Source organism: Protopterus annectens, chromosome 3.part1 (genome assembly GCF_019279795.1).
Source record: "Protopterus annectens isolate FY-2018-M chromosome 3.part1, PAN1.0, whole genome shotgun sequence".
NCBI lineage: Eukaryota > Metazoa > Chordata > Ceratodontiformes > Protopteridae > Protopterus > Protopterus annectens.
The window spans coordinates 126663580-126687210 of NC_056732.1; the positions used below are offsets into that span (position 1 = coordinate 126663580).

Consider the following 23631-nt stretch of genomic DNA (forward strand, 5'->3'; position numbering starts at 1 on the left):
AAGAATTGATAATGCTCTGATCCTGCAAGAAATCTGAGGTGTCTTCTGCAATCTGGTCGGATAGGGATGTGCAGGTATGCCTCCTTGAGATCTAGAGTCACCAGCCAAGACTCCTTGCCCAACATGGGGGAAAAAAAAAAAAAATATTCCAAAAATGTTCCAAAAATATTCTTTTACGCAGATGATATAACTATTGTAGCAGAAAATCACAAAGCTTTAGAGATAGACTTAAACATTTTAAAAGGAATAATAAAGAATATAGGATTACAATTCAATACAGAGAAATTCATGGGATACACTAATAATACTGACAAATACACATCATTTAAAATATGTCATCTTTTCACAAAATGGTATGCAATTACTGGGAATTCCATTTGGCAATGAACAATACATAAACACCAAATGTAGAGAACTATTGGAAAAAACATGTAATAAGCTCAAGTTTTGGAATACATTTAACTTATCCTACATTAAAAAAGTTTACTTACTTAATGGGTGTTTTCTCAGTAAACTAACATACACTTTTGCAATACATTTTTTTCCAACACAATGGAGCACTTAATATTAAATGCAATTTTTAGATTCTTCTGGAGAACACATATTAATCCAGTCAAAAGGGGAATTTTATATGCCAGCAAACATCAAGGAGGTTTGTCTTTGATACATCCAACTTTGTTTCTCCAGATAACATATTTACATTTAGTTTTTCAGTTTTTGAAGAATCAAACATGTTCTTTAGCAGGAAGAATGCTATCATTTAATGACAATAGATTTTGGTCAGCCTGCAAGGCAGGCAAGAGAATAAACACTAACAACAACAATGAGTATAAAGACATTCAAATGGTGGTTTTAAGACACAGAATTCATACACTTAATGCACAAGATACACCAAATCAATGGTACAAACAAACATTACAGAGTTACTATTTAATCAATGCTTTTGAAAGTTATACAGTTTTTAGATTAAATGGTTTAAAAAATAGATTTGCATTAACCAGGAAAATCCCACAATGGGGAGACTTTATTTGGCGCTGTAGCCTTAACAAACTGCCAATAAGAGCTGCTTTTGTATATAAGGACCTTGACTACAGAAAATGTATAAGAAGAGAGTGTAATGATTTAGAGACTGCTGAACACATTTTCATTAAATGTCATAGAGTTAAATTATTCTGGTTGAAAGTTAAAGAATTGTACTCTGTTTCACATCTTTTTCCCTTGTCTATTGAAAAGTTCTTATATGCCAACTATAATCAGTATTGGAACACAGAAATAAAAAGAACAGACTTATTTCTACTAGTGGCAATGCATATCCTATGGATGGCTAGATGCGTGGAGGCGAGAAATGGAAAACCCTGGTCTACTAGACTTATGTTGCAAAGACTTAAAGAAAATTTGAGTTATAGACAATGGACAATGAATACAACTGATAACAACAACATAAACAATTTGTAATATAGTTCTTTCATTAATCTAATATAAAATGTATATAATAGAAATGTTAAAAAATTACTACTGAATTTCTTATATTTAAACTTTTTAGTTAAAATGTATTAATTACTCACATGCTATTTATGTAATACTGCAATAGATCATTTCTGTACATATTTGTAAACAGTTATACATATATTTTTTCAATAAAAAATTGATTAATCCTTGCCCAACATGGGAAGAAGTTGCTGTAGGGTCAGCATTTTGAATTTTGGCACAATGAGATAAGTGTTCAGTGCGGACAGGTCGAGAATAGGCCTCCATTGGTTTTCTTTTCTTGGTACAAGGAATAGTCTGGAGTAAAATCCTTGGCCTTGTTCTGTACATGGTACCCTTTCTATAGCTTTCATCTGAAGTAAATTGCCGATTTGTCTTAAAGCCTCTGCCTTCTGGTTTGGTGGAAGGTTTGGCATTCTGCTTCTTTTTGGCAAAGTGTGGAAGTGAAACCTGTATCCTTTGTCTATTATTTGCAATGTCCATGCTTTGTAATGCAATGCCAGTTTTTTGAGAATAAAGCCAGCTTTCCGCCCAAGGGTGCTTCCAGTTGATCCCTGGTAGGCGGAATCAGAGTCAAGTCATTGGGTCTGTCCTGTAGTAGTGGTTGTAGTTGTAGCTGTTGCACTACTCCTCTGGTTGGTAGGCTGCCACTGACGGCCTCTGTAGGGGCCCTTTGATTGACCTCTGCCTCTAGGGCACCTGTTCCTGCCTCTCTGAGCTCTGGACGAGTCTGGAAAGGACCAATTCTTTGTAGGCCAGTTTCTGCTGAACCTCGGTGGTTGAACTTGCAGGAAATCTTTAACTGTTTGCACAGATTTTGCTTTTTCTTCAACCTTTTTTAGAATCTCCTGTGCAGGGGAGCCAAATAAATTTTGTTTCTCCATTGGAGCATCGAGGAGTTTAGCTCTGACATGGTCTGGCAAAGATTGCTCCTTCAGCCAGGCATGCCTACGAATAACTGCCCCAGTCATAGCTGATCTAAATGAAGCCTCCAGTGCATCATAGCCACATTTTAAAAAATGATTACTAACCTGTTGTGAGTTATGTACCAAATCCTGAAGGGATTTACGGTCTAAGGGTTCAGGAGAAGAAAGTTTCTTATTCAGTTGATCTAACAAAAATTCTTGGTACTGTATCATATGGAATTGACAGTTTAATGCCCTGGCAGAAAGAGTAGCAGATGTATAAACCTTTTTTCCCCATCTCTCTAAAGCTCTAGACTCTCTTTCAGAGGGTAGGGTATTTTTGGCAGTAGCGGCTGCAACCCCTTTAGGGCCCTGAGAAATAGTTTCTGGATCTGCAGCATGGGCTTTATACAGATGGAAATGAGAATCCGGGACCCTGTAATATCTGTCAGGTTTGGCAGGGGCCGGAGGAAAAGAATCAGGGGCTGTACTGACATCATTGTACACATCATCAATTACATTTAGTACAGGAGGTATAGCTAAGGGCCTATGCTAAGGCAAATGCAAAAAGGTCCTTAATCTTTTTCTAGAATCAGAGAAATCCTGACCTTGCCATTGAAAGTGCTCTCTCATGGAGTGTAAAGTCTCCACAAAGGAAAATTCTTCAGGAGGGGAGGCCGAAGGAATAGATTCCTCTGCATCTGAATCCTCATAAGGCGAGTAGGCCCCTTCCTGGTGGTCTGACAAATCAGATCCATCTGTGGAGTAATCTGAGGAGTGAGGTTCAGAGGGGTCAGTCCTGGGCCTTTTGTCTGGAGGAGGTTGAGAGGCCCTGTCTGGGTGAGGTTGTGAACCCCTAATTAAGGAGATAAGGTCCTCAGCAAGGCTGAGGATCTGTGAACTAGAGGAAGGCCTCTGGGATGTAGATTTGGCAGGCAAAGCTTTTGAAAGTTTGGCAGCTTTAGCCCTGGAGAAGGCCTTAATAGACATAGAAGCTGGGGGCCTAGCTGCCCCACGTGCAGGGGTAGAAATGTCCAAAGGTATGGTGTCGGACAATTCCTGAACACTAGCTTCGGTAGGGAGTTCTGAAGCAGACTCAGCCGGGGCCTCTCTGGCCTCGGTGGTCGGAAGTATGGTTTCGGTAGTAGGAATCGCCGTGGACTCTGTTTCGGCCGAAACCGAGACACTCGCGGTAGGCCTAGCCGTGGTTTCAGCCAAAACCGTGGGCTGCGAGTGTCGGTCCTTTTCCTTGCGTTTTTTGACCATATGCGAAGTCGGAGTCTCCGGCATTTTATAAGCAAAAGCGGTTCCAAAAATTCCTCTGCAAACTCCGACTGACGTCTAAGAGTCCGTCGGTTGAAGGAGGCACAGGCTAAACAAGCTGATACGTCGTGGTCTGGGCCTAAGCAAGGAAGGCAGTAAGAATGGAAATCCTTATGAGGTATTTGTTTCCCACAAGTTAAACAATTATTTACTTTGTCTGACATCGGCTGAGGCAAGAAAGAGTCCCCAACGGGGTACTTAGCTTTTTTCGAAGTCTTCGGTAGCTGAAATCTCTGGATCTGACCGACCGGCACTTGCGAACAGCTTCTGCTTCGGGCACCGCGCGGAAAGAAAGACTGAGGAAAATGGCGTCGGCTGATGCTTTTATACCCCAGACGCTCTGACGTCGGGGAAAGTGCGACATCAGCCGAGGCCAGACCCAGACTTTGGAATCCGGCTGACCGAAGGGCTGCCTGAGGCAGGACAACCCATATGTTATGACTGCAGATGCATCCTTGAAGGACATCCTTTTTACTCCACCTATCCAAGGCCCTAGATTCCCTGTCAGAAGAACAGGATTTTTAGCAACCATAGCTTTAACACCTTTAGGTCCCTGAGAAATTACCTCTGGATCCGCAGTAGGATTCTTGAAAAGGAACTGATGAGAATCAGGGACTCTATAATACCTACCAACAACGAAATACCTGCACGTACGGCTGGTGCACGGCTATACCATATGAACAGCAAAAAGGAAAAAAGTCAGCAACCAACATTCTCATGTGGCCTTGTATGACAAAATAATTTTATTCCATGACTGGAAAGGTCAAAATACTTTATTCCATAGTAACCAGTATGGTTAAAACCAAAACCATACTGGTTACTATGGAATGAAGTATTTTGACCTTTCCGGTCATGGAATAAAATTATTTTGTCATACAAGCCCACATGAGGATGTTGGGTGCTGGCTTTTTTCCTTTTTACTCTAGCATACCTGTCAGGCTTTCTGGGAGCAGGAGGAACAGAATGAGGAGTCAGAGAATTCTCCATGAAAACATCAAAAACTTCCAAAACCTGAGAGATAGCCAAAGGCTTATGCTGTGGTAAATCCAAGAATTCCCTAATCCGTTTCTTAGACTGAGGGTAGTCCTGTCTTTCCCATTTGAAATGCTCCCTAAGAGTATACACAGTATCTCCAAAAGAGAAATCTTCTGGAGGGGATGCAGAAGGGATGGAGTCTTCTGTATCAGAATCCTCAAAACCAGAAAAAAAGTTGAGAGTTTCCCTCTTCATCAGCAGAAGTGCTGGAAACCTCAGAGTCTGAGGCAGACAAAACTTCTGGGGACAATTCCCTCACCCACTTAGGAGGAGGTGGCTGAGAGCCCCTGATAAGGGTCAAGAGATCACTAGCCATCTTAATCATCTGAGATTGAGGCATTTGAGGGGAGGCCGGCGCTTGCTCTGGAGTAGATTTCTGGCTGGCAGGCCTGCTAGACAGCCAGAGGGACTCAGGAGGTCTAGCCACCGCAGTAGTCTGAGCCAAGATTGTCGGTCTGGATTTGGTCTCTGGGTGGAGAAAAAAGGTCTCAGAAGCCGGTGCCTGCTTAGCGGCTCCAGATCCATCAGAGGTGGCGACTGGCAGAGGGTCCAAAGACGAAATGGAAGCCTGCGGAATGGAGGACTCAGAAAAGGTCTCCGCAGATACCTGTTGCTAAACATCCATGGACTGCAGGGGCAATGAAAGTGTCTCACGGACTACTGCTGGGCCGACAACCGACTTAACAGGGACGTCAGCTAATTTGACCCTAAGCCTGTCGCGGTCCTTATCCTCGCACTTCTTAGGCACATCTGAAGTCGAGAGACTAAAAGACGCCATACAGATAAAATTAGGCCAAACACTGAAATGCCTGAACAAGATCCTAGCTCTACGGCGAATGGTGTGCGGGTTGAGAGAAGTACAAAGAACACAATTAGGGATGTCGTGCTCAAGGCCCAAGCAAGTGATACAATAGGAGTGAAAATCATGGAGCGGAATCTGTTTTCCACAGGCAAGACAGTTTTTAACTTTCTCTGACATTCATTAAAGCAAGAAAAGATGGTCCCCCAATGGGATACTTATCTGAGGATGTCTTCAACTAAGCAGTCTGAAAACAAAAAGAAGATACTCGGTCAACCGGCACTCGTGCAAAAAGCTTCTGCTTTGGGCTTCGCGGCAAGAAAGACAGAGGAAATGGCGTTGGCTGCCTTTCTTTCTACCGGATGTCCTGATGTCAAGCTTAAACCGAAGGCAGCTGACGTCATATACCAAGGACTTTGGTATTCTGTCCGACTGAGGGCTACCGGGAGCCAGATAACTCATTTTGTAAGGATTGCAACAGTGAAACACGATGAACATCAACAACAACAGGATATGGTTAAAGGAAGCCATTAATGACTAAAAGGCATAGACCACAACCATTATACTGATACAGTAATCAGTAAAAGAATACAACTGAGTGCTCTAACTTAGCCAGATTTCCGAAGGCCCATCCATCACTGTACAAGGAAATTTTTATTCCAACAACAGAAGCTATAGATTCTATACAGAGAAATTAAGTTGAGACCTGTACAGGAGAACCTATAAACCAATCAATAAATTCAATTCCAGACCCACGAAACCTGCCATTTAGAATTAAGCTGTCTATACCAAGAGATAGGTCAAAGGATTAATGAAGCGCAGCTATGCAGCTTCTTCAAATGCTAAAATCTTGAAGAGTGATCTGAGTGCAAAATCTTTCTTGTGATACGTAGTGGACATTTTCTTAGTAACTCGGATGGAAAAAGAATGAGAAAATATATACATCTAGAAGTAAATGCCTCAAGAGTAAATTACATTATTTTGTTATTTGGAAATAGGACAGATCATGTACTTTGCTTTCAGTATGACTCACACTTTTATCCATTGTGAAAAAGTACAGTCCACCAGACTCAATGCCAAATGCTACAGTAACACAAAATTAAATCAAACGATTGCCTACATTCAGGAGGTTATTGTTTCCAATGGCAAAAATACATTACCAGTGAACTGTACTGCATAAGAGAAAAATAGTTGGTAGTGTTCATGCATGTCTGCCACTCTCTCTCTTGTGGACCTGCGCATTTCCAGGAAGACCAAGTCCTGGTCATCTGTTAATGGACATGTTTATTAAACCTAGCTTTATATATACTTCTCACCCATCCAATTGTCTAATGCATTTCCGTTACATTAGTGCACACGGGATATTCCAACTATCCTAACATGTTGCACAGTCCAAATAATGAGAACTACAATGAAGTCAAGCTGCTGCTTTCGTTGTATTTTTCTGCTGACAAAAATCTATAATTTGCTGTGGTTTCATGCATTTTTGAAACACACCGTGAAGAAGTGAGCAAAGTAAAAATGTCATAAGTAAAAGACAGTCCTGGGATAAAACTGTAACAGAAGATTTAACTGTTTTGGTTCAGATACCAGGAAAACATCAGTTTCCTAGGTTTGGGTGGTCTCTTGGAGTGCATTATCCTGAGAACTCGCGGTGACCTCCAGACTTTGATAGTGCGGTCATCACTAGCAGTTAGCAGTAACTCCTGGTCAACAGGACTAAAACAAACAGAGTTCACCACATCACCATGCTGCAGCTTGGCCAAGCATATGTTGTAGTGGCGGTCCCAGATGTAACCATGGCGATCTTCAGCACCACTACAAACAGAAGTAAAAATACAAATTAAAAGTTATCTTTTGCTTCCAGAAAAACAACTTTTCAACATGATTTCATAAAAGGATACTTTACGTCACAGATTTCTATGTAGTAGTAAAGACAAAATAATTTGGCTGTAAAATGATTTATCTTTGGCAGTGGATGTGGCTTTATGCTTAAACGCTTTGGAGACTAAGGCTGAGAAGCTTGTTATAAGAACAATACTAGGCATAGGCAAGTGATGTTAGGGACTATAAGAGGTCTAGCCATACACACCTTTAAGTGGACATACTTAAAAGTTCTTGCCACCTTTTGGAAGAACTTAAAAGTACCCATTTATGTGTACCTAATAGTGTTCACTTCCCAAATTGACCAGAGCCATACATAATTTTACCTGTGGGGTTGGTATAATGGTTAAGGTGTTTACCTTAAGACAGAAGGTACAGGACTTGACTTTCACCTTTGAAAGAAAAATTGGTTAGGCTCAAAATGGCCTGCAAAGGCATCAAGCTTAGTACTTACCTATAAACTTATCCTATGATAACTCTAGTGTAAATCTGTGTCTGTCCATCCAATCATCAACAGTAGCCTTAAAGGAAGACAAAAGTACAGTTGTGTACACTTACCATAAATGTAGATGTTCGAGTGTATTCACTGTTGCAGTCATTACATTTGGGTAATCTGCTGGCAGGTTGCCCTCAGTCGGCCTGATTAACAAAGTCTTGGGTCCTGCATCAGTTGCTGTCCCTTCTTCAATTACATCAGGTCATCAGGGGTATAAAACATGCAGCCGACGTGATTACATCAGTTTTTCTTGCCCCAGATGTCAGGTGCCCCCCAAATGGGGAGCAAAAAATATATATATATATATATATATATATATATATATATATATATATATATATGTGTATATAATTTAAAACACAAAACATATACCTCCAAACAAAAGCAAATACACCAAAAAGGCTTTTAATCATAGTAAAAGAAAGGAGAGGTATAGTTAGAGAAAAACAGGGGGTTGGAGGGAGGGTAACCAGGACTGCAACAGTGAATACACTCTAACATCTACATTTATGGTAAGTGTACACAACTGTACTATGTTCTTCATGTTTAACTGTTGCAGTCATTACATTTGGATAGAATCCAAAGCTACGTTTGGGAGGATGGATTTATACAGCATTAGGAGCAGCTATAAGGCCCTGCAGGACAGCAGTGGCAAAGCCAGCTCTGGATTTAGAGAAGAGAGGTAAATGTTAATGTTTGGTGAACGTATGAACTGCGCTCCAGGTAGCAGCTTCTAGAATGTCTCTGGTAGGAACCCCTCTGAGAAAGGCTGCAGAAGTAGATGCAGCCCTGGTGGAATGAGATCTGATCCCCCCTTGGGGACAGGTTGACCATGGTGCATATAGCAGAAACAAATACAATGGCTTATCCATTTGGAAATAGTCTGCTTTGAAATAGCCTTTCCCTCTGCCCCTGCAGCAAATGCCACCAATAGTTGTTCAGATTTTCTTAGAGATCTTGTCCTGTTTAAGTAGAATCCTAGTTGTCTGTGAACATCCAATGAATGCAGAATCCGCTCACCCTTGTTCTGTGGATTGGGGAAGAAAGTTGGCAGATGAATGGTCTGATTAAGAGCCACACTGGATACCACTTGAGGCATAAAGGATGGATTGGTCCTGAGAGCCACCCTGTCCAGCTAAAAAAATAATGAAAGCTCCACTGCCATAAGAGCCTGTAATTCTGAAATCCTTCTAGCTGAAGTGACTGCTAAAAGAAAAGCTGTTTTCCAAGAGAGAAATTTTAGGTCCATAGTAGCAGCTGGCTCAAAAGGAGGTAGAGTGAGCTTTTCCAACACAAAATTGAGGTCCCATGCAGGAGTTGGTGCTCTCCTGGGAGGTCTAAAATTTTTGGCCCCTCTGAGATACTGCTTTAGCAAAGGATGAGAGGAGGGGGGGTTCTGTGTTGTAATGAGCTGAAATGGCAGCGGCATGGATTTTTATGGAAGAACAAGATAGGCCCTTGTGAAGCATCTCAGTTAAGTATTGCAGAATCTGAGGAATATTGGGCATTGCTGTGCTTATTCCTCATGCTTGGTTCCCAGGCACAGAATCTTTTCCATTTGTCAGCATAAGATTTTCTAGTACTAGGCCTTCTAGCCTCCAAAACGACATCCATCACAGGTCTGCTGAGAGATGCCAAGGGTGAAATTAGTTGATTAGCCACGCTGCAAGATTCAAAGTTTGGAGCTGAGTGTGCAGAATTTGGTAGTATAAGGTGTATAAGGTGTCTGAAGCAGGTGCTACAGAGGAAGGTGTGACACATTGCGCAGCAGCGGGTACCAGTGCTGGCGAGGCCAGTCTGGAGCAATCAGAATCATTTTTGGTTTATCCTGTTTGACTTTTAGTAGGACTTTGGAGAGCAGAGGCAGAGGGGGAAAAGTATAGACTGACAGGTTTTTCCAGCTGAATGATAGAGCATCCACTTTCCAAGCTTTTTTGTGATGAATTCTTGTGCAGAATTTGTCCAACTGATAGTTCTGGGGTGAGGCAAAAAGATCTATGTTTGGGCTCCCTCATTTGCGTGTCAACATGCTGAAAATTTGTGGTTCCAGTTTCCATTCGTGTGGGTCCATAAGATTTCTGCTTACGATACGGTTTGAACAACAACTATAGAACACTGAAGTGGATTAGCTGGTTGAGGAAAAAACGCTGCTCGTACAAGTGGTTTACTTTATTACAGCAAAAGACATAAAACACGAACTGGGTTAAGCGCTTTCAACTGAACATCAGTCTTCTTCAGAACAATGTATCCATTCAAATCGAACCAATTTATAGTGACTGTTACATTGTGATTTCAAAAATTGCGCCAAAAATACTTAAAGCCACAGCACTAATTTCTTAAATAATAGCATATAATGCATTTGAATATCGCTTAGTTCTGTGTACATAATGAATAATGCATTTAATATGTTCAAATCAAAAACATAAAATTGCTAAAATATATTAAAAATGTAAAAATGTAAAAATAATTCCAAGTCTTTGCCTACATAAACTATATACTATAACCATAATAAATGGATATCAACTTGATCTACAAAACCTATGCTACATGCAATAACTGATATATAAATATTTACTAAAAATGTAAATGCGTTTCTTAACTATCTAAATATTAAATAATGGTATTGTGTACACAATAAATACATACAATAAATACAATAAACCCAATATCAGCCTAACTGTAGAAAAGGTTTAATGCTAATGAAGTCGTTGAGACCAGGATATCTGGTGGCATCTGTTCTGATTTGCCATACACTTTCTTTTAATGCCAATTGCACTTTCCAGTTCCCTGCGTATGTTGTTTGACTAACCTGGTCTATTATACTAAATATAAAACCATGCTGAACCCCTTTGTCTATAATATGTCTATATAGGGCATTGGTTTTATCCTCCTTATGTATTTTATAAAGACTTAGAATTATTTTTACATTTTTAATATATTTTAGCAATTTTATGTTTTTGATTTGAACATATTAAATGCATTATTCATTATGTACACAGAACTAAGCGATATTCAAATGCATTATATGCTATTATTTAAGAAATTAGTGCTGTGGCTTTAAGTATTTTTGGCGCAATTTTTGAAATCACAATGTAACAGTCACTATAAATTAGTTCGATTTGAATGGATACATTGTTCTGAAGAAGACTGATGTTGCTCAGTTGAAAAAGATTTCTGCTTAGTTCATCTGCCAGAGTATTTATCTTTCCTGGCAGGAATTGAGCTTGTAGATGTATTTGATAAGTCAAGGCCGTGTTCCACAATGCCATGGCTAGTCTGCAAAGGGGGTAGGAATGTGTACCCCCCCTGCTTGTTTATGTACCACATGACTGAGGTGTTGTCTGTCTTTATCAGTAGTTGCCCTGGATGAAGGTAGTCCTTGAAGGCTGTCAGAGCATTCTGTACAGCTAGCATCTCCTTCTGATTGACATGTAGGTGCATTTGATTTGGGCTACATTTCCCTGCCAGATGCGCCCCCCCCCAGCATAGTCTGATGGGTCTGTAGTTAGGGTTTGGGCGGCAGGGGGCGGAGTGAATGACAGTCCCCTGTTTTGGTGGCAGGCCTCTGCCCACCACAGGAACTCTAGTTGCAGGCAAGGTATGATAGGAATCATTGTTTCCAGGCTGTGACAATGTTGACTCCATAAACTTTTTAGGTACCATTGAAGTTTCCTCATATGCAGTCTTGCATATGCAATTAGAAGAATGCAGGAGGCCATGAACCCCAAGGCCTGCAGAATTTGTCTTGCAGATAGCTGGGTTTTTGTGGCCACCTGTTTAAAGTAAGTCATCAATTGAATTTGCTTTTCTGGCGTAAGGTAAGTCATCTGGGCAGTTGTATTCAAGCTTGCACCCGGGAATGTAATTTTTTGAGAGGGTACCAGTTGTGATTTCTTTTTGTTTATGGTGTACCCTAGACAAGTTAGAACCCTTTTTACAAACGCCAGATAGTTTAGAAGAGTGTCCTTGTTTTCTGCCTGAATTAGACAATCGTCCAGGTATGGATAAACTTGAATATTTCTTTGCCTGCAAAATGCAATTACTGGTGCCAGGCACTTTGTGAAGACCCTGGGCGCAGTAGATAAGCCAAAGGGCAGTGCAGAGAACTTGTAATGCAAGTAGCCTTCTCTGAAGCGGAGGTATCTTCTGCAAGATTCCCCGATTGGGATATGCAGGTAAGCCTCTTTTAAGTCTAGAGCTACCAACCAGGCATTTTTGCCTAGCATAGGTAGTAACTGTTGCAGAGTCAGCATCTTGAATTTTGGGATGTCCAGAAACGTATTTAGAATGGATGTCCAGAATTGGATGGTTTGTCTTTTCTGGGTACCAGGAAAAGTCTTGAATAGAAACCTTGTCCCTTTTCCTCTTCTGGTACTGGTTAAATAGCCCCCCATATTCATGAGGGTCAGAACTTGTTTCTGGGCCTCTGCTCACTGATTTGGAGGCAGATCTGGCCATCTGTTTGGGATTGGCAACGTGTGGAAAAGAAATCTGTATCCCTGGGATACTATATTTAAAACCCATTTGTCCTGGGTAATCAGTTGCCAGTTTCGTGCATGAAGTGCCAGTTTTCCCCCCCAAAGGGGTGGCCAAAAGGTAAGTGCTTAGTATTTGTAGAGGAAAGTCACTGACACTGTTTACCATAGGGAGGTGCCTTGTTGCTTCTAGGTTTGGAGGTGGTGCACCCCATTGTTTTGCTCTAAAAGTTCCTTGTGACTGAAACGTGGAGCCTTTGGGATGTCTGCATTTGACTTGAGCGGCTCTCGAGGGAACTGGAAAGGACCAGTTCTTAGTAGGCCAGTGCCTACTAAATCTGGTTGGCTGCACTTGTAAGAAATCTTTCACAGTTTGCATAGATTTAGCTTTATCTTCCATATTTTTTAAAACTTCTTCAGCCTTATTACCAAAGAGGCTGTCCTGTTGTAAAGGAGCATCCAACAATTTTGCTTTAACATGGTCAGGCAGATTTTGCTCTTTGAGCCAAGCATGCCTTCTTATCACAGATCCAGTTACAGCAGCCCTGCAAGAGGCCTCCAAAGAATCAAAATCACATTGCAAAGTATGTTTTCCAACTTGTTCAGCTGAATGTAATAAGTCCTACAACTTTATTTTCCACATAGTCAGAGATGAATATCATTTTCTGTTTAAGTAAGCCCATGACATGCTGTTGATATTTAAGCATATGAAATTGACAGCTTAAAGCCCTGATAGACAAGGTTGCAGACGTGTAAACCTTCTTACCCATCTATCCAGCGCCCTGGAATCTCTGTCAGAAGGGGTAGGATTTTTAGCAGTAGAGGCCTTAACGCCCTTGGGACCCTGAGGAATAGTTTCAGGGTCAGCAGTAGGGTTTTTGAAAATGAATTTGTGGGAGTCAGGAACCCTGTTGTATCTGTCTGGCTTACTAGGAGCTGGAGTCAGAGAATCAGGAGTTGTACTAGATTCTGAGAAAACATCAACAATGTCTAGGACAGGAGATACAGCCGAAAGCCTATGCTGAGGAAGAAGAAGAAAATCCCTACGTCTCTTTTTAGATACAGAGAAATCCTGACTTTCCCAGTGGAAGTGTTCCCTTAAGGTATGTAAAGTTTCTCCAAAAGAGAAATCCTCAGGGGGAGAAGCAGAAGGGATGGCATCTTTTGCATCAGAGTCCTCATAAGTAGGTATAGATAAATCCTGTTCAGAAGAAGAATCAGAAGAAATAGATACCTGATCTGAAGATTCATAGTCAGTGCCCTGTCTAGGCCTCTTAGCAGGAGGGGGGATGGGTACCCTGATCAAGGTAATTAAATCTTCAGCCATTTTGATCATTTGTTTTTTAGGCACTGGGGCCTGTACACGTGGCCCAAGCGTTGTTTTTTTTTTAGACATAGAAGTAGATTTTGGCCTTAGTTTTGAAGATGACGTCGGTTTAATATACAAATCTTTATGCCTGAAAACAGCCTCAGAAGCTGGTGCTGCTCAGTGGCTCTAGACCCATCTAAGGTAGAAACATCCGCGGGTCCAATACTTAAAGCATCTTGCGACATACCAGACTCCGAATGGGTCTCAGTAGAGGCCTGCGAATCAAAAGTAGCGGGTATCAGGGGCTGTGAAAGCACCTCACTGACTACCGGCGACTGGCTTAGGAGAAGCGCCATTGTCGGTTTTGGACCTCAACGATCCGTCTCTTTTTCTTTGCGTTTTTTAGGTATTCCGGTAGTCAGATTGCTAACCGACGACATTTCTGGATAGTTAAATCTTGAGCCAAAATATTTAGAAGCAAAAATGTTTAATCGTGCTTTGATTAAATTTAGCACAAAACCGACAGCAAGGCACGTTGTGGTCAGGGTCTAGGCAAGGAATACATTACAAATGAAAATCCTTATGAGGTATTTGCTGCCCACAAGTAATTCAATTATTAACTTTTACTGACATTGGTAAGGAGCTAGAAAAAGTTTCCCCAATGAGGCACTTAGCTTTTAGTTGAAGACTTCGGCTCTGAAACTCGAAAACGAAAATTTCAGGAGTCGGCCGACCAGCACTTGCGAACTGCTTTTGCTTCGGGCACCGCGCGGCAAGAAAGATTGGGGTAATGGCATCGGCTGCATGTTTTATACCCCTGACGACCTGACGTCATGGAAGAAGGGACAGCAACCGACACAGGACCCAAGAATTTGTTAATCAGGCCGACTGAGGGCAACCTACCAGCAGATTATCCAAATGTAATAACTGCAACAGTGAAACACGAAGAACATCTGCTTGATCAATAACTGTAACTTATTCCATAAACTTGGAATATGTGGAGTAAGGCACCTGTCCCACCAGTCCATCTTGCTTATTTGTTGGTAAATTTAGGTCTCTGGTAAGGGTGTTTGCAAAGCAATAGTAGGTCAAAAAGGATTAGTTCTTTTATGGCTAGAACAACAAATTAAAATTCACCCTGGAGCAGCTAGAAGGTTACTTGAGTATAAGGAGAGGAGTGTTAATCTATTGAGACAGTAAGGCCTTTAATTAGTTTTGGTTAAAAGTCATTGAGGCCTTTCCATTTGAGTGATTTGCTTGGATTAGTTACATACCACAATGAGCACTATGCCAGATAGAAGGATTTCCTGACCAAGGTGGAAACGTGATGATCAAATGAGACAAAGTTGCCCACAATAAGTACCCAGGCCTCTTATGACCAAATATTTTTGAATAGCAGTATCACTTACAACCATACCTCTCAACGTGGAAACATCAAAAATCTGGACAAGGCCCATGAAAAATAGGTACAAATCTGTACGCTGATTAACATCTAATTTGCATACAGAATTATGTAACCCCACCCACTCCAATGGAATTGTGGGATACCAACTTTTGAACGCAAATTGAAGAACAGACAACCAAATCATGGCACCAGAGTCCCCTGCAGCCATTCCAGTGTCCCGTTACCTGGCTATTTTGCCCCATTTACCATAAACACTAATGTATGCATACTGCTTTACTTCTACAATGATTTGAATTTTATTTTTACATTTTATAGCACAACAATGCAGAAACACTAAAAGACATCATCTGGTAAACAAAGCAATACTGTCTCACAATGAAAATGGGCCTGACATTAAACTTTGCCCTTGAAACTCACATTCATTGAAACAGCATTGAAACCCACACCACATCCAAAGAAAATGCATCTGGCCAGTGGTGGATAAAGATTACCTTTGGGCTGTTTTCAAATCATTGGCCCCTTGCACACAAAACAAGAAACATACATGTGTTCTTTTCTTTATACACCTTCCTGACTTTATTAAATTATATTCCTTGTATAATACAACACATATGTTAGAGTGCATTTTAAATTTATTGTTTGAACATTTTACCAGTAATCTGTACTGTAGGCAATGAAACAGAACACATGAACCAATAATGACAAAACTGCCCAATTCAGAACTTTTCCATCAGAAAAGTCTGCTTCCACACCCACTCTAAATAGAATGACAGTAGTGTAAGCCATAGCCATCTTGCACAGCATCTCGCACTTATTTTCAATTTCATTTTTTTGGAGGGAGGGGGACAAAAGGTAAAAAACCAGGGACACATTTTAAACTTTGCTTGTATAATTTTGTAAAGTTGCTAGAATAAAATGTTGTGCTACCATCATGCATTTCACTGGCAGGTTTTGAACCCAGGACTCTATGCACTACATTCAGAACATACCACTATCCCACATCAGCAGCTGCTTGAAAAATAGGAAGACTGACAGCCATCATTTAGTGAATTCATTTCTCACTTCTCAACATAGCTCTTAACCTCAACACAAAAAACATGGACAAACAACAAAGCCAATAATGGAGGAATACAAATTCAGTTCTCACTCACCAACTTTTAGCACAAAAACAATAGGGGAATACAAATTATGTGCTCACTTCTTATCATAGCTCTAAACTCTTAGCACAAAAAAAATGATGTTCTTACTTATCATAGCTCTCAAATCTTAGTACAAAAAAAAATCTGGACAAAGCTCAGAACATAACTTCCAACTGTTAGAGAAAAAAATGTTCTCACTTCTCATCATAGCTCTCAACTCACTCAGAAATGGTGGCGGCTAGGGATAGTAGGCTCTTTTTACCCTGTACTAAAGGTACAGGGTTTGAGCCTGAATACCTCTAGCCACCAAGTGTATTATATGGGGGCATTTTCTCTCACACACACACACACCTTTAATTAAGTAGAGAATTGCTGCCAGGCTGCATACACCTTAAAAGCTCATAAGACACAGTGGTTTCAGCTTAACAGAATGCAAGCAAAGTCCATTTCTCTCACAAAGACCTTCAATTAGCTTAGCAGATTTGCTGACAGTAAAATGCACACACCTTCAATTAAAGAATTGCTGCCAGAGACTGCACAGATACCTTCAATGCACATTATAATACACAAAGGTTTCAGCTTAACAGATTTGTTGCCAGACTGCCATGCTTTTGAGAAGTACTGCCGTAAAGCAAAGTAAAACAGCTACAGAGTGACTCTGCCATTTCTCTCGCACATACCTTCATTTCAGCACACACCAATTAAGTAAAGTGCTGTTAGACTGCACACACCTTCAATGCTCATAAGACACACAATGGATTAAACTTAGCAAAATGCAAGCAAAGTCCATTTCCCTCGCACATACCTTCAATTAATTAGCTTAACAGATTTGCTGCCAGTAAAACGCACACCTTCAACTAACTAAAGAATTGCTAGCACCTTCAATGCACAAGAGTTTTCACTAGCTTAACAGATTTGCTGCCAAACTGCTGTTTCAGCTTTAGAGAAGGACTGCTGTTAGCTGAACAGAGAATGCATTTGCAGGCAAAGTAAAGCAGATGCAGAGACTCTTTACCGGTTTCTCACACTCACACATAACATTGCAAGCTGCAGTCAACTTCACACACACTTTCCTTACCTATCATTCTTGATTCCCCTGAACAAAACCAGAGCTGCTGCCGATAATCAGAGTACCGTTCCTGCTTGCATTTCCATCCGTTAGAAGAGTGCTGTTCCAGCTAACATTTGTAGCCAGGCTATCCGGAAATGATGTGTGAGCTCTGAGCTCAATTCCGACTGGCTGGTAGCCCTGACGGAGCTGACGTCATTGCGCACATGATGACGTCAGCTCCGACAGCGCGAAAATCAAAAAATGAAAAAAAAAAAACAAAGGGAAAAATCGGAAATGAAGGGGTGCCACTCGGGAATCGTGGCACCCCTTCATTTGGACCCCAAAACTCAGTAAAAACCGAGTAAATCGGTAAGGTTGAGAGGTATGCTTACAACAGCTTTTTTGCATTTAGCTTGAGATCGTTTTCAGTACACCAGGTATATGCATAGTCCATCCTTTTCTGGCTCACTTTAATATCAGTGGTTGAGAAGATAACAGTGCCCGGATTCCTATGAGTTCAACAAAAACGCATTATGTCGAATGCGTTTTCATCAACACATGTAGAGCGAACAGGCAAAACAGCGAAGCGGCTGTTCAGTGAAATTTTTCTCTGGGAAAGAAGTCGCTTGAGAGCTTTGCTGTTTTGCCGTGTTCTGAAGTGTAGTGTGGTCCCTTGGCCGGTATAGCTCCCGAGCGTGATTGTGCAACAGTTACTGACCTTAGGGTTAGGGTGCGGGTTAAGGTAAGTGCATATGTATGAAAGTGTTTACTGTTGTATATTTTATGTTAAATGTATGGTTGAGTTCCGTGTGTATGTGTTTTTAGTTGTTTACTTTTGTTTTGGGGGTGTAGAGTTAGGGTTAAGGTAAGTGTGTATGTGTTTGGAGCTGTTTATGTGAATGTGTGAGAGTTACTGACCTTAGGGTTAGGGTGTGGGTTAAGGTAAGTGCATATGGTTTAATTTTTTTTTTCTTTTTCGTTAAATGTATGTTTGGGTTATGTGCATATGTGTATTTAGTTGTTTACTGGTTTTTGGGGGGTATAATTAGGATTGGGTATCTGTGTGTGTGTTTGGAAGTGTGTAATGTGTTTTTTTTTTTTTTTTGCGGAGGTTGGAACAGTGATTTCTTTCCCTAGGAAAGAAATTGCTGTTCTTCGGATTTGACATTTTCAGCTTTCGCTTAAAGTGTGTCGATGTAACATTGTTCGCTGTTTTAAGCATTCGATGTTGCAATATAGACCCCCAGTGCCCAGCATGTAGCAAACATGGTCAACCACATTTCAGGGATATTGGCTTAGTTGTCTGCAAAATAAGTGGCAAACAGCAGGGGGTCCAGAATTGATCTTTGCTTTACCCCACCAGCTAAGATTTTAGAGTCAGACAGAGTAAGACCAGTTTTCACTACCTGGGATCTGTTGGACAGACAGTTTGTAATCCAGCAGAAAATTGTAGGGGTTTATATTGTTTGTCTAACTCTTCTATAATATCAGGATGTGGGGATTGTGTCAAAAGCGTTAGCCAGGTCATGATAAGCAGCGAACAGAGATTGATTACTGTCCAGCCTCTGTAACATATTCAAAGAAGTTTATTAGGTTCAACAGACAGGACCTGCTCCTTGCAAAAGCAAAATGAGTATGGTCGAGCTATGATACACTCCATGGCTTTGCATACAATGCTGGTGAGACTGACGGACATATAATTACCTGCATCTGTACAGGGATCATGCTTACCTACAGAAGTCACAGTGGCTATTTTCCAGGCATTAGGGACAAACCCTGTGCATAAGCTGAATAATTCAGAAATTACTGATATAATAAAGGAGTGATTAACAGATATGTGTACTCCATATCAGCTGATCTGTGAGAAGGCCCTAATGTACACCAAGGCTGGGTTTTCAACTTCTCTGTACTAGATTGTTGAAAACACTTGTTCCACTTCAGCTTCTTGTGCCCAGGATGTTACATGTTCTTTCTGCCAACAAATGATGTGATGTCACATACCTGGCTAAAAATGCATGCTGAGCTCCTGCTCTCTCTCAGGTTTGATCTTTACTCCCTGAAAAGTAAAAAAAAAAAAAAAATACATATAAAGGTATAAAAAATGCAGCTTAAAAACCCCATTTACTGACGTTGAATGCAGAGGCCTTCCAAATCCAAAGAGGTGCTGAAAACATAAGAAATATTCATTGCAAAGAAGCCTTCTTGCAAACTGATACAGTATGAATATGTACATAACAGATATATACTTAGCATATTAGATTATCTGTGAAGAAGCCTTCAAGCAGTTGATATCTGCTGGCATTTCATATTCTGCTACTTACAGCACTTCAATATCTCTCTTCTTCCATGCAAGGAGAATGTACCTCCTCACAGCAGAGTTCACTAGACTGCTCACTTAGCTTGGGAGAACAAACAGCCCCCACTGCACTCTGGCTGACCCATCAAATAAAAAAAGCACAGCCTACGATATGAGAAACAAAAACCATGACATATGAGAATGCCCAACTTAAAAGAAAATCCATCTATAGCTACAGAAAAGGGCTGTCCAAACTCACAGGAATAGAAGAGAGGAAAAACAACTATTGTGGAACAACTGGTATGAAGAGTGTACACCTATTAATATATGACTTTGAATTCCTTTTACATTGGGTAACTGGAGAACAGAGCTAAATAAGGGCCTAAACACAAAGGCTCAGAAGCCTAAGTCTAGAAGTACTAAGGTGCCAAAGAAGGTCACACTCATGGCCCACCCAATACATACATCGGGAAAATAAGAAATGACTGTCAAGTGACCACTGCACAAATGTCTGCAACGGAAACATTTCTGACATAAGCAACAAAAGCCCTGGCGGGGTTGGCTTTTCAGAACAGCATTTTACAAAAGTCATTTAGCTGCCCAGTGTCATATGACACACTTAGCAAGGGTCTGCTATTCAAATGTCATGATGCAAAGAAGGGAAACTATTTCATCTCCCTAAACTCGTGCATCCTCCTCAGGTAAAACCTGGGCTGGTTCTATATGTCCAAGGCATACACACCCTTTCTTTCCCTTCTGGCTTCTGATTTTACAAAGAAAACAGGTACTGAAAAGTAAAGTTGCGTACGTTAATTTACAGTAGAAGTAAACATTCAAATAGATCACTGTTGCAGTAGCCTAAAGCTATACAAGATGAGTCCTGAGAAGTATTTCAGATGTTCAGCCAGTGTCCTTAAGCTTCTGAGTGCCTTCCTCATATACAGTACATTTGCTTAAGCACAAGAAGGTGCTAGTATAAATAGGACGTAAGGGTCCCAAATTTAAAAGCCTTCTTGCCCCAGAACAGAAGGCTTACACAAAAAAAAATGTAATGTCCTGATATGTCAAATTATGAAAGGTGACTGGGACCCCAGCCCAGTTGGTGATAAACAGGGAAAAATAAAAAGGAGGAGGAAACAAGGAGACTGTTAGTACAGTAACAGCAATCTATCTGAACATCTACTATTATGGTAAGTTAATTTACACAACTGTATTATGTCTACCATTCGATCACTGTTTGGTAGCATAAAGCTAGATGGGACAATTGCCAAAGCTTAGGCAGTAAGGGTGGTAGAAACTGGACCAGAACCGAGAAGGCCCTGGAGAATAGATCCAGCAAATACTGTTCTGTTACTGTAAAAGTTTATAATGTTTACTAAAAGTGGGAAGAGATGACCAAGTTGCTGCCCTCAGAAAAGCTCGAGTCCACTCTTTTCAAAACGCCCCAAAAGTAGCCACAGCTCTTGGCAGAGACGGCCTTGACTTTCTGAGAGGAGCTTTTTCAGTGATGAGAATAATAAAACTTAATAGTCAAAGACAAACATTTAGAAACAGCATAGAAACTGACATTTTTTTTTTTTTTTAACTTTCAAAGGAAACAAGTGTGTGTTGGCCTGAAATTCTGACATCTTTAGTCTTGTCTAGATAGTACCCAAGTTGCCTGTGCAATTCTCTCCCTTGTTTCTTTGTTAGGTTCAGGGCAAAATTTAAGGAGCACTGAGTGTTTTGTGACCAGCGCTGGCTTTAAGTCAACTGCTGCCCTAGGCAAAAAGGTCCACAGCCCTCTCCACCACACCACACAGTGCTCTCATACTTGTCTACCTACAACATCCAGATTACTTTTTTCTCCCTTTTTCTCACAGTTCATCTAACTCTTCAGTTTTTCCTGTATTCATTCAACATATTTTAAAGAAACAATTTCTTTGTTACAAAAAATAAACAAATACTGGAAAAGCGCCCCTGCTACAGTGGTGCCCTAAGTGGCTGCCTAGCTGGCCTATGCCTAAGGCCAGCTATGTTTGTGACATGGGAAGCAGAAGACACCAAGTCTTACAAAGTGGTTTGGATATATGAAGCAGAAAGATTATACACTGCTGCACGTCAGTACATATCTACAGTAGATACCTTAAGTGGGTATGGCAGTTGATTGCCTTAAAAGCTACAGTGAAAGAAGTATACACTTTCTTCCCATACCCATACCTGTCAAATGTCTTGCTAGCTTATTCTTGCAGGACAAGAAAAAGCTAGAGGATTCAATCCACTATCCCTTCCCTTGGGTCAGCCAAGGGATTCATAAATAGAATGTATGGGAATATGGTACCTCATACAGTGCGTCAGACTTCCTAAGTGCATGAGGTTGCAAATCTGGAGAAGTGGTAGCTGAAATAACATCTTCTGAAGCCTCTACTGTTGTAAGAATAGCTGCAGGATTTGGGGGAGTTCAAACTATAGATGTCATAAAAAGTTGTCTTAACACAATGTTCCATTTATGTTGTGGATGTTCACTAATCCTAGACTGTGGGCTCAGCTGCAAGCCTTGGAACCGACTGGGCTGTTATTCCAGCTTGCACCTTCCAAAAACTCTCGAGCTAAGGTCTACCCACAATGGTCCTTATGAAATGACCTCGGATCGAGTTGGCAAACTATAGTGACAGGCAAGAAATGATAGATAAAAGACTATATCTGTGTCCGTGTTATGAAGCCGATCTTTGGGAATATTCGATCCACCAAGAGTCCTAAGGGACAGGGGAAGGAGGGAAAGAATGTCAAGGATTAGTGAAGAACACCACCACAGATGGAACGTTATAGTAAGACATAACTTCTTTATCTGATGATGTCAATCTTCACATAATCCTTGACTGTGGGACACAGTCCCTAGCTACCTGAATCTTGGGAGGTCTTATGAAAGAATATTCCTGAGCACCATTGAGCTAAATGATGCATGTCCATAGAGACCTGATCCAGTTTGTAATGCATAATAAAAGTATGAGGAGATGCCCATGTTGCTGTTGCACAAATATCATCTAAAGAAGCTCTGGCATGAAAAACTGCAGATGCTGCTATAGCTCTTGTTGAATGTGCTTTTACACGACCTGGTGGGAGGAGTCCCTTTTTGTTGTAAACAAACGTAATACAATCCTTAAGTCATTTCGCCAGTGTAACTTTAGATATTGGACTGAAGAAAAGGCAATAAACGGTCGTATTTTCTAATATCTTTTGTCCTGTGAAGGTAGAAACATGATTGCCTGTGTACATCTAGTACTAATATACAGTATTCCCCTTTATTGGAAAAATTGGGAAAAAAGATTGGGAGATATAAGGACTGACTGATATTTGACTGAGAAACAACCTTTGGTAGGAAGGAGGGATTTGTCCGGAGGGAGACCCTGTCCTTATGAAAGATCAAATGGGGGCGGGGATTGCAGGACAAGGCTTGTATATCTGATAGTCTCCTGGCAGAAGTGATAGCTATTAAAAATAACGTTTTCCAGGACTAGAATTTGAAGTCACAAGTTGCTGAAGGTTCAAAAGGGGAGAAATAAGAGACTGAGGTACCAAATTCAAATCCCATGGTGCAGAGGGTTCTCTACATGGAGGTCTGAGCATTAGGGTTCCTTTCAAAAAGGCTTTACAAAGTTTGTGTGGCATAACTGATGAACCGTTGAAACCTATATGGAAGTTGGATATCGCAGCAAGATGTACCCGAATCATAGATGCTGATGAGCCAGACTCCTAGAGCAAGGCTAAGAAGTCTAAAACTTTGTGAACCAGTGCTGAATATGGGTCAAGATTACAATCTAGCTACCACTTAGTAAACTTTAGTCACTTGTTATGATACAGCTTTCTAGTTGAAGGTTTGTGGTGGGATAGAATGATGCGTTGGACTGGGAGGTGAGGGATGCCTGGCAGTTATGGGAACTGGTGAAGCTAGGCCTGAGATATTGTAGATTTGGATGAACCAGTCCCTCCAGGTGGAACAATAGGTCTGGAGCTGGATCCAGTATCCAGAGTTTCTGAAGCAGATGA

The 23631-nt window shown here is 40.9% G+C and overlaps 1 protein-coding gene across 5 annotated transcripts in view; it reads right to left on the reverse strand.

Moving 5' to 3' along the window:
• Positions 1-6185: 6185 nt before the first annotated feature.
• Positions 6186-23631, reverse strand: part of FBXW5 (F-box and WD repeat domain containing 5) — a 1165047-nt gene continuing 1147601 nt past the window's right edge. For all 5 annotated transcript variants that reach the window (XM_044066651.1, XM_044066649.1, XM_044066650.1 and 2 more), the window contains one exon: positions 6186-7368. In XM_044066651.1, coding sequence (XP_043922586.1) covers positions 7119-7368 — 250 coding nt within the window. In that variant the 3' untranslated portion in view covers positions 6186-7118. The remainder of the gene's footprint in view (positions 7369-23631) is intronic.